Here is a 13,766-nt window from a genome sequence, read left to right as displayed (position 1 = left end):
TCTGTGTTTAACCTTTTTAGAAAGAAGTCTTTCTAAAGACTCAGCATATGATAAAGAAATTTTAAACCCAAAGTAAATTCAGATTTGTACAACACTATCACCAAATCCTTTGATTTATCAGCCACCTATTTGTTTGATTGAAAAATCATTTTCTACAACATCCGATGTTTTCATAGCTTTTGGAATGTTTCGATCACACCTAATAATGCACTAGGGTGCAAGTCCAGCACATTTCTAAAAATTATGTAGCTTCTTGCACATTATTAATCTCTACTTGTTGATATTTTGACAAATGGCCAATCTTTCTGCAGATGCACACAAGGAGCTGATAGTATTGGGAATGCTTTCCAGTTCTTGCCGTCTCCTCTGAAACTTTACCACTTCTCAATCCAAAAGACATGTAAGACAGAGTAAATACACTTAAATTTTGCAGCAAAATGTCTATGTGTGTTAATGGCATGATATTAGACCTGGTTTAAAGTTTTAGGAAAATAATTTTGAATTGGTGCAATTAAAAAAAAAATTAGTTGGATGATCCCACTATTCTCCAAGGTCTCTCCTTAGTGTGGTTTCTGATGTCAATTGCCTGTATCTTATACAAATAGATTCTGTTTTTGGGGTGTACCTATTGTCACATCTGATATTGAATAGACTGAAGAACATTAAATCTCATTAATGGTATTCAGTAGGAATTTGATCTTTGTTATGCCAGTGATTTTATATGGAATTTGGGCAAATTTGTCAGAATCAAAAACTTATTTCTTAAGTTAAAACAATTTTATCTTCCATTCTGATTTTCAGTAATTTCCCAAAACCTTTAGTCACAGTTAAAAAATTATTGATGCCATCTTAATGGTAAACATGTTTTTAAGAAATAAGATGTTTTCAACCATAAGTTTCACCTACTCTTTCTTTTTCTTAACATGTTTTTATAATTTGTGGGTGACAGTTGATCACAAAGGGATTCATTCCAAAACTGCAATGATTTTAAATATAATTATTTGAATGATTTGTGAATATTTTAAAATATTTTGTGAGCAACCGTTCTCTATAGATTAAATTTTTGATGTGAGAACAAGTTTGTATACATTTAAATGTAATATCCTGATTATCACTTATCTAGATATTAAGATGCTTTAAAAAAGATTTTGTTTTAAAATTTTTATAATTTACTTATTTATTTTAAACAAATTTTTAAATCTTTGTTTATTTTGAAAGAGACAGAGCATGAGCAGGGGAGGGCAGAGAGAGAGGGAGACACAGAATTGGAAGCAGGCTCCAGGCTCTGAGCTGTCAGCACAGAGCCCGATGCAGGGCTCAAACCCATGAGCCATGAGATCATGACCTGAGCCGAAGTCGGACGCTCAACCGACTAAGCCACCCCGGCACCCCCAAATTTTTATGATTTAGGGATAATTTTGTGCATACAATATTACTTATATTTATGACTCTCACACTGTATATGGAATCCAGGTTTACAATAGCACTGTTATCTATGAATACATTGATAGCAGATCTACACTAACAAAATACTCAGTTATGTTATCCTTTTGCCATTAGCACTATGGCTTGACTTCCCCGTTTTAGGGAAACATTATAACACAGAGTTTTATTTTAATATTGCTGCCAAGTAACTAAAGTTCATAGGAACCCCACATCAGTGACCAAATAGTTTGCAAAATTGTACAAGTGCTTGACAGGTGTTATTTATTCAGAAAGATTTCTGTGGAATGGGAGAGGCAGGGCGCTCGTAGCATTGGGGTTTAGGTATTCATGGGAGTGAGTGAACCCGTTGGATCAATCTTTCCAGGAGCTTGGCTGTGAATAGAAGGTCAGAGGGATGATTAAAAGGAGATGTTATAAGAGACTCTTAAAAACTGAGAACAAACTGAGGGTTGATGGGGGGTGGGAGGGAGGGTAGGGTAGGTGATGGGCATTGAAGAGGGCATCTTTTGGGATGAGCACTGGGTGTTGTATGGAAACCAATTTGACAATAAATTTCATATATTAAAAAAATAATTTCTGGAAGGATTAAAAAAAAAAGGAGATGTTAGATCAAGGATGGGGGAGACTTGCACACTTCAGAGAAGGCACTGACAGCCGAGAGGAAGAGGTTGCATATCTGGAGAAAGAAGGAGCATGGCAAGTGGAATAAGATGGTGACCTGGGGCACCTGGGTGGCTCAATCGGTTAAGCGGCCGACTTTGGCTCAGGTCATGATCTCACGTTCCGTGAGTTCGAGCCCCGCGTCGGGCTCTGTGCTGAAGCTCAGAGCCTGGAGCCTGTTTCAGATTCTGTGTCTCCCTCTCTCTCTGACCCAACCCCGTTCATGCTCTGTCTCTCTCTGGCTCAAAAATAAATAAACGTTAAAAAAAAAAAAAAAAAAAAAAGATGGTGACCATGCAGGGTATGGGAAGGGAGAAGAAAGAGAACCAAGGAGAAGGCACTTTATGCCCTGAGATTGGCAGAAAGAAAGGGGAGATGGGTGGTGTGAAGGTGAAAAGATATGCAGAAAGAGTTCATGCTTTGTTCATTTGCTCAAAATGAGGTTGGGGGCAAAATGATTAGTTAATGGGAAGAGGAGAAGGCAAGGCAATTGTGAGGAATGTGAGAATGGAAAATTTTGGTTGGCTATTCTCAGACTTGGAGGTGAGCTAGCCAGCTAGGGCCAGGCAAATAGCCGTGTCGTGCTGAGACCCATTAACTTAATAAGCACTCCCCGAAGGCTTGCCACATGCTAAGTACTTGGTTAGGCTCTGGGGATACAGAGATGAAAGACCTGGTCCTGGTCCCCAAGGAGTCTGCGGATGCGTAAGTCACTAGTTACCATGCGGGTGCTGCCGTGGGAGCTGAGAGAGGGATGTGTTTCTCAGCCTGGGGAGAAGAGAGAAGCTGGAAAATTTTCTTCTAAAGGAGAGCTTCTTAGACTCTTTTAATGTGCCTGGTTAGCTTTACTTTATGCATTTCAAAGAAGATTATCTAGTTTTCAAGGAAATTAGCAGCAGAAAATTCTAAGGTCTCAGTTATGCTCTAAGTGACATCTGACAGAACAATAGGAAATAAGCTACCAAGACTAAAAAAAAAAAAAAAATGAGTACCAACATCTTAGACTCTTTAATTGGTTAGTGACCAAAATCTAATTCAAAATGGATTAAAGAGAAAGGAATGAAATTAGAGATTCACATCATTGTCAAAGTCTGGGAGGCATTCTTGGTCTCAGGAATGGCTGCATTTAGGAGTTCAAATAATATCATCAGGTCTTGGTCTTTCTACATTTTTTGAGAAATGAGCCTCTTCTTTACTTCTTTCTGGCAGTTTCATACCATAGCACCTTTAAGCCTGTGTTTTCTCTTTGGGAAGTAAAATTGTACCTTTTGCCAGAGCAGCGTGGCGGACCTTGGAGCCCCCGGTTCAAGAAAGCTACATTCCCTATAAATGTGGATCACTGAATCTGATGGGAAACTTTTGCCATTAAAAAAAAAAAAAGGTTTTGAAGCTATTGTTCATATTTTTGTTAAAGTTTGGGGTAAAACTATAAAATCCACAATTAAAGCTTATCATGATCACCCCCACCCCCCGTGGTTGAGTAGTTTTTAGGCTTCATTGATTAATCCTAAAAGCTTAATCTTTATTAACAAGAAGTAGCCACTAATAACTTCAGTATAATTCTGGATACATCCCATGTGCAACTCTGATGTTTGGAGGGAGTAATTTAAACAGTAGAAAACAGACACATCCATTAGAATCTTAGATGTACATGTAGACTAAATCCTATGTGCTTGTTTGAGGAATAATTTTTGTGGTTCTACAGCTCTGACTAAACCATTATAAAACGTTTACTGTGGGGTCCCCCTAACATTCAGATGTATTGGCCTCTTGTCAGTGATCTTAACGATTTTGAACTTAATATAACCCAAATGACTATTAAGTACTTTTCCTAATAATGTTTAATACAGATAAGAAACTATCGGTGGTGAACATTTAAGAATTTTGGAGATTAAAAAGAAAGAGTCAAGGGGTGTCTGGGTGGCTCAGTTGGTTAAGTATCTGACTCAATTTTGTCTCAGGTCTTGATCCCAGGACTATGAGATCGAGTCCCTTGTCCGGCTCTGCTCTGGGCGTGGAGCCTGCTTAAGATTCTCCTTCTCCCTCTCCTTCTGCCCCTCCCTCACTTGCACATGCTCTCTCTCTGTCTCTCAAAAAAAAAAAAAAAAAAAAGAAAAAAAAAAGAAAGAAAGAAAGAAAAAAAGAAAAGAAAAGAAAAGAAAAAAAAAAGAAACAGCCAAAACACAGTAGCATGTCTAGTTTTAGACTGACTACATTCCGAGCAAGGGAATTTCTACTTGGGGAAGTTTAGAAAAGAACGTATACATGTTTTATATAATTAATAATTATGAATCATTTTAGTGTGCTCTGTTACATCTATTGGAATTTCTATACTCCTTTTTTGTTGTTAGAATAAAAATCAAGGATATCTACAAAACACTGTTTCCTTTACCTAATGAACTTTAACCCTTCTATAGCCTCAATGACATTCATCTGTAGGTGATCAACTTAATTCTACTATTGATGTCGCTCTCATAATAAATCAAGTAAGAGAATGTGTCTGTAGTGAAGCACAATGTATTGTGTTTTGGTAGTTCAGTTTTATTACTGTGATTAATGACAATAATGACTATTATTATTGTTGTATCGTCTAGCCTTGGTATTTTTTGACATAAGAAATCATTACCACCTATTCATCCACTTAGCATTAGTAATTTTTAATGCTTAGACTTTGGTACTCTGTTTGAAAGCAACTGGAAGGATGCAAATGTTAGGATTATTACTGATTACCAAATAAATGTCCTGGAGATATTAAATGATATAAAAAGTTTAAAGTTTGTGCACAGCCTGCAGTAGAAAATGAAGGCTTATGACATGATCTCTGCAGTCAAAATAATCCTCTCTCCTCCTCCCTAAAATATACTCAACCAGATAAGATTATAGTTTTGCTCACTAAGTTGTTTTTTTGTTTTTTTTTTTTAATTAGAGCTGGTCATTTTGCCTCTAAGTTTCCAGTCAGAGGTTAGAACTGTGTAAAACAAAATAAACACCTTTGTTATATAAGCACTGCATGTAGATAGGCCATGTCCTTTCGAATATTAAAGGCCTAGAATATAGAAGCTAGTAATCTGGGTAAATTTTTAAAGAAATGATTCTCAACAACACAAACGACAAAGTTGAAGGCTCAGTATTGACGATACAAAGGAATGATAAGAAACAAGGACAGAAATTTCACCAGAGAGATTTTCTTTTCAAAAAAATTTTTTAATGTTTATTTATTTTTGAGAGAGAGATGGAGTGTGAGTGTTGGAGGGACAGAGAGAGAGGGAGACACAGAATCCGAAGCAGGCTCCAGGCTCTGAGCTGTCAGCACAGAGCCCAACATGGTGCTCGAAGTCACGAACCACCAGATCACAACCTGAGCCAAGTCGGATGCTTAACCGACTGAGCCACCCAGGTACCCCTCACCAGAGATATTTTCTTGAGGAAACGCTGAACACAGAATACCCCTGAACTTGTACAGTGGGTGTGCAGATGAAGAAATACTGAATGAGATGCTCTGGGACTGTACAGGGCAGAAGGAAGACACACAGGTGAAAGGTAGCTCTCCTTTAAAAGACTCTATGAAGCTCCAAACTCACCCCTCCCTCATCATTGAGATTGTTCTGGGTCTTTATTTAACTTTCTTACTCAAGAAGATAAAAGAGCAAGTAGGAAAATCTGGGCCAAAAAAATGTGTATATATATATATTATTATATATACATTAATATATTATTATATATTAATAATAAAATCTATCTGGGAAGAGTTGAGAACACAAAATACAAAATGCTGTGTACTCCAGCACATTCAGAAGTGACCTCACATTTTTTTTCTGAGAGTTCTATCAGCCAGCAAAGAGAAGTAAACTGGATCCCTTACAAGCCTCACGGTTTTCGTAAAATTAAAATAAACCGTTGTTCTGGAGAAGCAAACTCCTTTACTGACTCTATAAATAGATATTTTTCTTGTTAGTCCTTATAGAGTTAGGGAAAGGGTGATTCCTTTCCTTTTGTCTCAAATGTTAGGCAGAATCTTCTCATTCACAAAGTACGAAGTAGAAGTTGAACACCTCTCAATAAGGTAAACGGAAAAAAAATTGCCAACATTATTTCATCCCTAGAAAAATGCTCCTGACATTTTCAATCATAGAACACGTTATTGTTTTAGCACTAACTAAATGCCAGTAATAACCAAGGTGCCTGTCTTTGGAAATCAATGATTTTAACATATTTTATGCTACTTTGCAGGTTGCAAAGTGCTTTCACATTCATTGTTAACATCCAATTTTTATAGTGTCTCTGTGGTGTAGATAATATTATCTCTGTTGACAGTGTGGTGGGTACTGGTTTGAGGTCAAGGGACTCACTTGCTTGAATTTCCACATCCAGGAAGTAGCATAATTGGGGCTCAAACTGGAATCAAATCTTCCTTTCTTAAAATAGTATATTTTCCCCACTACAGCAAATGCAATTCAATTTTGCAGGGGAAACCTCCCACTGAATCACGTATCATAGGTATAGACATTTCTTTCCAATACTTATTTCAGATATTAGCAGCATACCTTCATCTGTTGCTTTAATCTTCATAATGTGGAATAAGTTGAAGAAATACCAGGCATAATAAAATAGCCACCATTTGTCAAGCACTACACCATGATTTCATTTGGTATTAAAACAACCCTTTAAAGCCAGTGTCATGGTCCACATTTTGCAGATGACAAAATTGATGTCAGAAGAAGGAAAAAAAGGGACATAACTGGTGTGTGGCAGTGAAAATTCTAACCAGGTCTGTTTGACTCCAAAGACCTTGTTTTGATCACCATAATGTGTGGCTTGGCAGCCTTCGTGATCTACGTCCAACAAGCGTTCACGATGGAAGTGAGAGACCACTGTTGCTCTGTCCTTACCAGGGAAGTCATAGAAAGTATAGCTGTCTGCACTGGACATTTGGTAAATGCCTACTTACTCTCTAGGACATACTGATGTTGGCAAACAGGGCATTTTCTTAACCAATCGTTGCTCCTGTGTTTAAGAGCAGGTCTTTGGGAGTTATCAGGATGAAGCTGCCAGTCTAATTTCCATTAGGTCCTCAAAGTGAGTAGTGAAGAGTATATACTTACACATCTGATTAGTATGTATCTCAGTAGAATCTCCACTTTAGAATTCCTCACCTTCTTCTTACCTGTCCCTATGGGTGCTGCCATGTTCATTTCAGCTGGCCAAGGGAAATCATGGTTTTAGCAAGAAGAGGGTGAACCATAGCCAACTTATTTTAGAATTCAAAGCACTCATTTTTCTCTGTAACTTTTCCCATCCACTCATAGTTCCGTGCTTGCAGCGTGTTTTTGTGTACGTACATTTTATGTCTTTCCTCAGGTGCTGTGGTAGGCACCGTAGGGAGTGCAAAAATGAGCAAAAAACAAAACAAACCACCTTAGAGGAATTTATGATCTTGCAGAAGGTAAAGAGAAAAAAAGCAAGTATTTTATTTAAAAATTCTCCAAGTTATGTAAGCTAAATGTCTAAGAAAAAAATAGAACCATAAAGAATAAATGTATTAGTAAGCAGAAATATGCAAATGTAAATAGTGATGTCTGTTTACACTGAATAAAGTAACAAGAATTAGAAGTCTGGATAGAGCCAGAAGTTGGCAGAGATGTGGGGATATAGAGGCCAACACACACCTTTGTGAGAGTGCATGCCAGTGCAGACATTCTGAGGACAGTGTAGCATTACTTAGTCAATAGGCTTACCTCTTCCTGTGATGCTGCATTTGTTCTGTTCAGTATATATCTCAATAAAATTCCCAAACAGGGCCATACGGGGCCATGTATGAACATACTCATTTCTGGCAGCCAGGAGTATATTGTCAAAAGTGTAGGTGAGGGGTGCCTGGGTGGCTCAGTCAGTTGAACATCTGACTTTGGCTCAAGTCATGATCTCGTGTTATCGATTGAAGCCGCACATGAGGCTCTGTGCTGACAGCTCAGAGCCTGTAGCCGCTTTGTATTCTGTGTCTCCCTCTCTCTCTGCCCCTGCCCTGCTCATTTCCTGGCTCTCTCTCTCTGTCTCTCAAAAAACAAAAACAAAAACAAAAACCGTTAAAAAAAAGTGTAGGTGAAGTGTGGGCAATGCAAATCATAGAGTATTACCCAGTAGTTAGAAATACCAGAAGAAACATGGAAGGGTCACGAAACAGCATGGAACAATAAAAGAAGCAGAGTAAAATTTATCATGGTATCTATTTAAATAAATTAGCATGCTTGCATAAAAATAGTGTATATTTCCCAAGAACACTTAATAAAAAGATACATATTTATGGGTTTTTGTGGGAAGAAGAGAATTGAAATGGGGATTGGGAATAAAAGGGAAAATAAATATAACACAGGGACTATCCATTGACCAATCTTTTTTTTTTTAAGTTTATTTATTTTGAGAGAGAGTGTGAGTGAGCGGGGGAGGATAGAGAGAGAGAGAGGAAAAGAGAATTCCAAGCAGACTGTCAGCACAGAGCCTGATGAACTCATGAACCGTGAGATCATGACCTGAGCCAAAACTAAGAGATGCTTAACTGAGCCACCCAGATGCCCCTATCCATTAACCAATCTTTGTGACATGACATTAAATGAGGAGCATGTTGAATTCAATGCTCTACAACAAGCAAAACAAAAATCATGGAGATTCAAGGTGGTAAGAGTTACAACCTGATGAGTTCAGGAAATAACTTCATAGAAAAGTGGCATTTGACATATGTCTCTAAGGATGGGTAAAATCTGAACAGAGGTTAGAGAAGACGGGAAGCCAGTACAGGGAGTAGATATTGGGGTATATGAAAAGGGCCTTCCAGGGAAAGCAGGGCCAACAAATGCTTGGCAATACAGTGACAAGGGGCAAGGGTTCAGTGAGGAGAGAAGGGCTCACTTTGGCTGATGCATAGAGTACAGGTGCGGCACTGTAGTAACAGCTAAGTGTCAGGCTCTAAGCTGAGTCTTTTATGCACCTTATCTACTGAATCCTCACAATGGCCAGATGATACAGATATTCTACTCTTAATCATCATCAATCATCATCATTCACTTTACAGATGGGGAAGTGTGTTGAAGAGGTAAGTAACTTTCTAGCTGCACATCCTGTAATTGCTAGATACATGACGAAAAGCCAGGTATCTCTGGCTTCAGAGCCTGTGCCCTTAACCCCCATGCTCGCCTCCCTTTCAAGGCCATGCTCTCTATTCCCTCTGTCAGCGTAGATGTAGAAGGGCCTGGTAGTGAAGGGGTTAAAGTAGTCAGAACTCAGCCCTATGCTGTGTATGGCTTTAATTATCCCTTACTACTGATTAGTTTGATAGCAAAAGGATATTTGAGAAGGAAGCTGCCCATGTTATAAAGTTCTGCCTATATTATAAAGGCCTTTCTGCTCATGTGTCTCTCATTGAAATGATGGAGGGGCTGTGCCAACATAAGCTAAATAAGGAGAAAACATTTATAAGCACCCTTTTAACCCTGTTGAAGCTATGCGTTCTGAAATCCCTTCAAGTAACAAATGGGTAAGAACAAAAGGGGCAAAACTAGCTTTTTAACTATGGAGACTGAGGTCGAAGCTTTAGCTGGGCCCTGTTTATCATGCTGCCTTGATTAAACTCTAAGCTTCTATGCCATAAAGATGAGAGGAATGACCACGTCTATAAGATAGGGTTTTGAATCTCAGCATACTCAACTGGAACATATCAGGACATATCACTCTGGTCAATGTAGGAGTAGAGTTTGGTTTGTTGGAAATGTATAGCCAGGTGAACACTGAGGCCAAGTACTATGACAGTTTCCATGTTTTGGGAAGTGGCATTTGCAAACAGAGAAACGGTTGCATATAGACGCACACAAATGGAAAACAAAGGCCAGAGTGTTGAGAAAGGGCTTTTAGTGATAGACTCAAGTGAAATGAAGTTTCGACAGGTCTGTTTTTTATTTATGCCTTCCTCTTTCTTGCATCTCCACCCATTTCTCAAATTCTTTCTTTGCTATTTACACATCAGAACATCTGGGATTGGGCTTCCAGCACCTGCTATAGGGAGCAGAGATTTTCCTGCTGAAAATATACTTTTCAATGGCAAAATTTAAATTAGTATGCCCTACTTAGTTCAAAAAGAGTATGTTTCAAAATCTGGCTCTAAGCAAATACGCAGCTTAAGAAACAATCGAGAGCAACAAAATAATTTTAACAAAAGAAATACCCAAACCTGAAGATCTTGATAAAAGAATAAAACAAACGAAGAATTCAACACACAGACTGAAAACAGACTCTTCATAGTTTAGACCTGGAAGGCTCTACAGTACATCTGGTTAACATCTTGCAAGCTGAAGAACCCTGCCTTGAAAAACCTTCTGTACCAATGACACACAGAATGAAAGGTTATGTTATGACTTTCAGATGGAAACCTGCAAAAGTATATCCACTGGACTGGACCGTTAACTCTTACTACTTCTGATTCCAACTGTTAAAGAGATTTTTCATGTGTGAATTATAATGAACTTTTTCAGTTTATATCAGAAACACCAGAAAGAATTTTTACTTGGAGAGAGTGAACATGCTATGGACGGAATAGAATGTCTCAGTTGTGATGTCCAAATGGAACTAAAATCCCCCCAGTAGGGATTTTGTAGAGTGCATTTTAATAATAAGCATACATGTCTGTATATTGGGTTGGGAACAAAAACGCCGTATTTGAAATACAAGCGTGTTACAAAACGTCTGTAACTGGTAACATTCACTGAAAGTTTTGTTGAGATAAAGGAGTCTATTTGCTTCCAAGTATGGGTACAGAAAAATGCCTTTATATTGATGTGGCAAAAGTCATACGTGCTAAGGAGGTACTGTAATTTGTAATATAGTAGAAAAATTAGAAGAATCCTTTTTTGAGATCCGTTCACTACCAGAATTGTATTGTCTTTGTCTACAATTTACTTGACTCTGGGGAGGGAGGTAAAAATGAAGAAGGGCAGTTTCTCTAAACACCGGATTGTCCTGTGTTTAACCATCACGTGGTTGTGCATTTTCTTGATCTGTAGGAAGGAGGTACTTCCTTCTTCCCTAACCACCCAGGAGGCTCGCTGCCAGCCTCTTGCCTCCATGCCCCCAGCATCCAGCAGACACTTCTCAGAAATGCCGTTTGAAGTTCTCTGTGCAGCAAGTGGGTGTGTGAGCGAAGGAGAGGTATCATTTCCTTCAGACACATACACACCCCCCCACCCAGACGAAGGGAGAATCGGCTATGCAGCAGGCTTGCTACAAGGGATTTTTCCATGTGTGTTTTATTATGCTGGAGAGGACTGTGGTGACAAGCAACACATGAAATTGCTATCTGTCTTTTCTGAAATTTTACATTCTCTTCTCTTTGTAGGGAAAGTGATGTAATACCCTATTGCTTGTGTAAACAGTATCATTCAATTAGAGGGTGTCTGCTTTCCCTTGCATACCGTGAAAGCTGCATTCTCCTCGCTCAGATGCCATCATGGACTTGGTTGCGTAGTGGTGACCTGTGCTCTTGGGGACAGTGAGCTGCATATACTGACACTGTTAGTAGCCAGAAGTTTTCACTGGGGAAATAAGTTTAGTATACTGTTATTAATTTGGTTCAGAAAAGAGTTGCAGAAGTACTCAGATGAATAAGACGTAGCAAGAACACATGGTCTTCGTTATTCAATAACTATTCCTCTGCAAAGGAAACATGGTCTATTTCCCATTTGAGAAGGAGCTTACAACAAACTAGTAAATATGGAAAAAGGGCTACACATGTACTATAATTTTATTGAGGAGTTGTCCTCGTGCACTTATGTAGCCCTCCCCCACCCCAACAAACTCACAAAACATGTCCACGTCGATGTATTCCCAGCTGGTATTAGCATAATCATTACCACATTATAAACAAGCCTGTGGAAAAATAGCCTGTGAGATTTAGATGGCTTGTTGTATAAATGAAGGCAGGTGGGGATAGACAACCAGATATTTTGGGAACAAATTCTCCCCCCCCCTTTAGAAATAATAGGTGAGATCTACCAAATCTCAGTTGATAGCATGGACTGAAGAGGTAAGAGTTGAAAGGCATTATGACACGTTCAGTATGCCTAGATAGAAGTCTGCGAAAGGCTTACCGTGGAGCCCCTCCACTGGAAGAAGTTCTCATTTGATGATGGGAATGTTGAGCCTCCCTTTTTTCTTTCCTATTGGAGCACAAGTGGACTACTTTTCCTCTGATTTCATATAGTTCCTGTTGGTCAAGGTATCTGGCTCTTTCTTTCTTTCTTTCTTTCTTTCTTTCTTTCTTTCTTTCTTTCTTTCTTTCTTTCTTTCTCCCTATTGTACTTTTTCCAAGAGTTGACCAGATGAGAAATCTGGACTTAATAGCTACTTCCAAGTTTACTGCCAAGACCAGAAATAAAATATGATGTAGAATATTGCCTTACCTGAAAGCTTCAGGACGCTAAATGCTGTTAGATCCAGGTTTAATTGTAAAAAGAGTCCAAGACAGAGGAAGGAAACGAATTTTATGAAAGTAAAAGCTGGTCCGTGTGTCCAGGTTCTAAGAGATCAGACAACAGGCTGAAGAGATTTAGCATATTTAGAGATTTAGATTTAGCATTTGCTTCTTTCTTTTTTTCTATTGATTTGTACAGGCATGCAGAGAATAACTAAGTATGCTAGCCACAGAAAAATCTTGGTGTATTCTTTCAAATTTGTGATTCGAGCAATATCCAGAGAACCATACAATTAGGATAAGGATGGCATTGGTGAGTGTGGGTGAGGCAATATATTCTCTGTGGGCTTATTACATCTTCTGTGGCCTGGTGATTTGTTTGTAAGTTGCTTTAATTTGATGAGATGGATTTAACCACATGTACCTATAAAATCAGAATGATATATAATATGGATCGCATGAGTTTCAACATCCAGGGAAGTTAATTTTTGAGTACAGTACTCCAGTAAGGGTCCCTCAACTTTGACATGAGATTTCTATTTGCAATAAAGTTAACGAGGCTCTTTCTTCCTAGGCTGTCTTAGACTCAGATATCGGTAACCATCAGGTATAGCAGACCTATGGGAAGGGAATGCACACAGATCAAACTGGCATGATGGTCTGCTTTACTGGAACTCACTTAACCCCTGTGCAATATCCTCAAATTGCATAAGTGCTGAAGTTACTTAATGTTTCATTATAAATAAATTATCTGATATGAAATGTGTTATTCTCATAAATTGGCTTTTTCCGTGATTAAGAAAGAGAATTAGATTAAAATGGGCCTGTTTCAAAGTGACATGGCCATTTTTCCTTTATATGTTTGCAAAGTTAATAAAGTAATTGATATTGCAGAGACTTTGCCAAAAGGCAGGGCATTTTCAGGCCCTACAATTAAACCATGATGTCCAAAAGAGCTTGCTTAATGTATTATTTATTGAGCACTGATGGGATATTCAGTATAGCATAAGAACGAAGTTAAGCCAGTGTTTTCACAGTTTGAATAAAAGCATCTAAGTGTTGTTTCCTATTGATAATAGAATTTGAGATTTATAGACAAGAAAAAGGACCCTGGAGGATTTCTGGTAACAACTCATTTTATAGATGAAGAATCAGAGGCTTCAAGAAAGGAAATGATTTATTCACTCCAAGGCATAATAGCTCAGCT

At 38.4% G+C, this 13,766-nt stretch overlaps 1 protein-coding gene across 3 annotated transcripts in view; it reads left to right on the top strand.

The window, feature by feature from the left end:
* The window catches only part of SUGCT (succinyl-CoA:glutarate-CoA transferase), a 747,749-nt gene that overhangs the window by 420,566 nt on the left and 313,417 nt on the right, over positions 1-13,766 (top strand). The window contains exon 13 of one of the 3 annotated variants that reach the window (XM_053897879.1): positions 312-514. The exons of the other annotated variants lie outside the window; for them this stretch is intronic. Coding sequence (XP_053753854.1) covers positions 312-329 — 18 coding nt within the window. The 3' untranslated portion in view covers positions 330-514. Of the gene's footprint in view, positions 1-311; positions 515-13,766 lie in introns of those variants that run through there. 3 annotated transcript variants of the gene reach the window in all.

Source organism: Panthera pardus, unplaced genomic scaffold (genome assembly GCF_024362965.1).
Source record: "Panthera pardus isolate Hobbes unplaced genomic scaffold, ASM2436296v1 HiC_scaffold_8, whole genome shotgun sequence".
Classification (NCBI taxonomy): Eukaryota; Metazoa; Chordata; class Mammalia; order Carnivora; family Felidae; genus Panthera; species Panthera pardus.
Note: the sequence above shows the minus strand (reverse complement) of the source record. Positions and strands in the feature narration are given on the sequence as shown.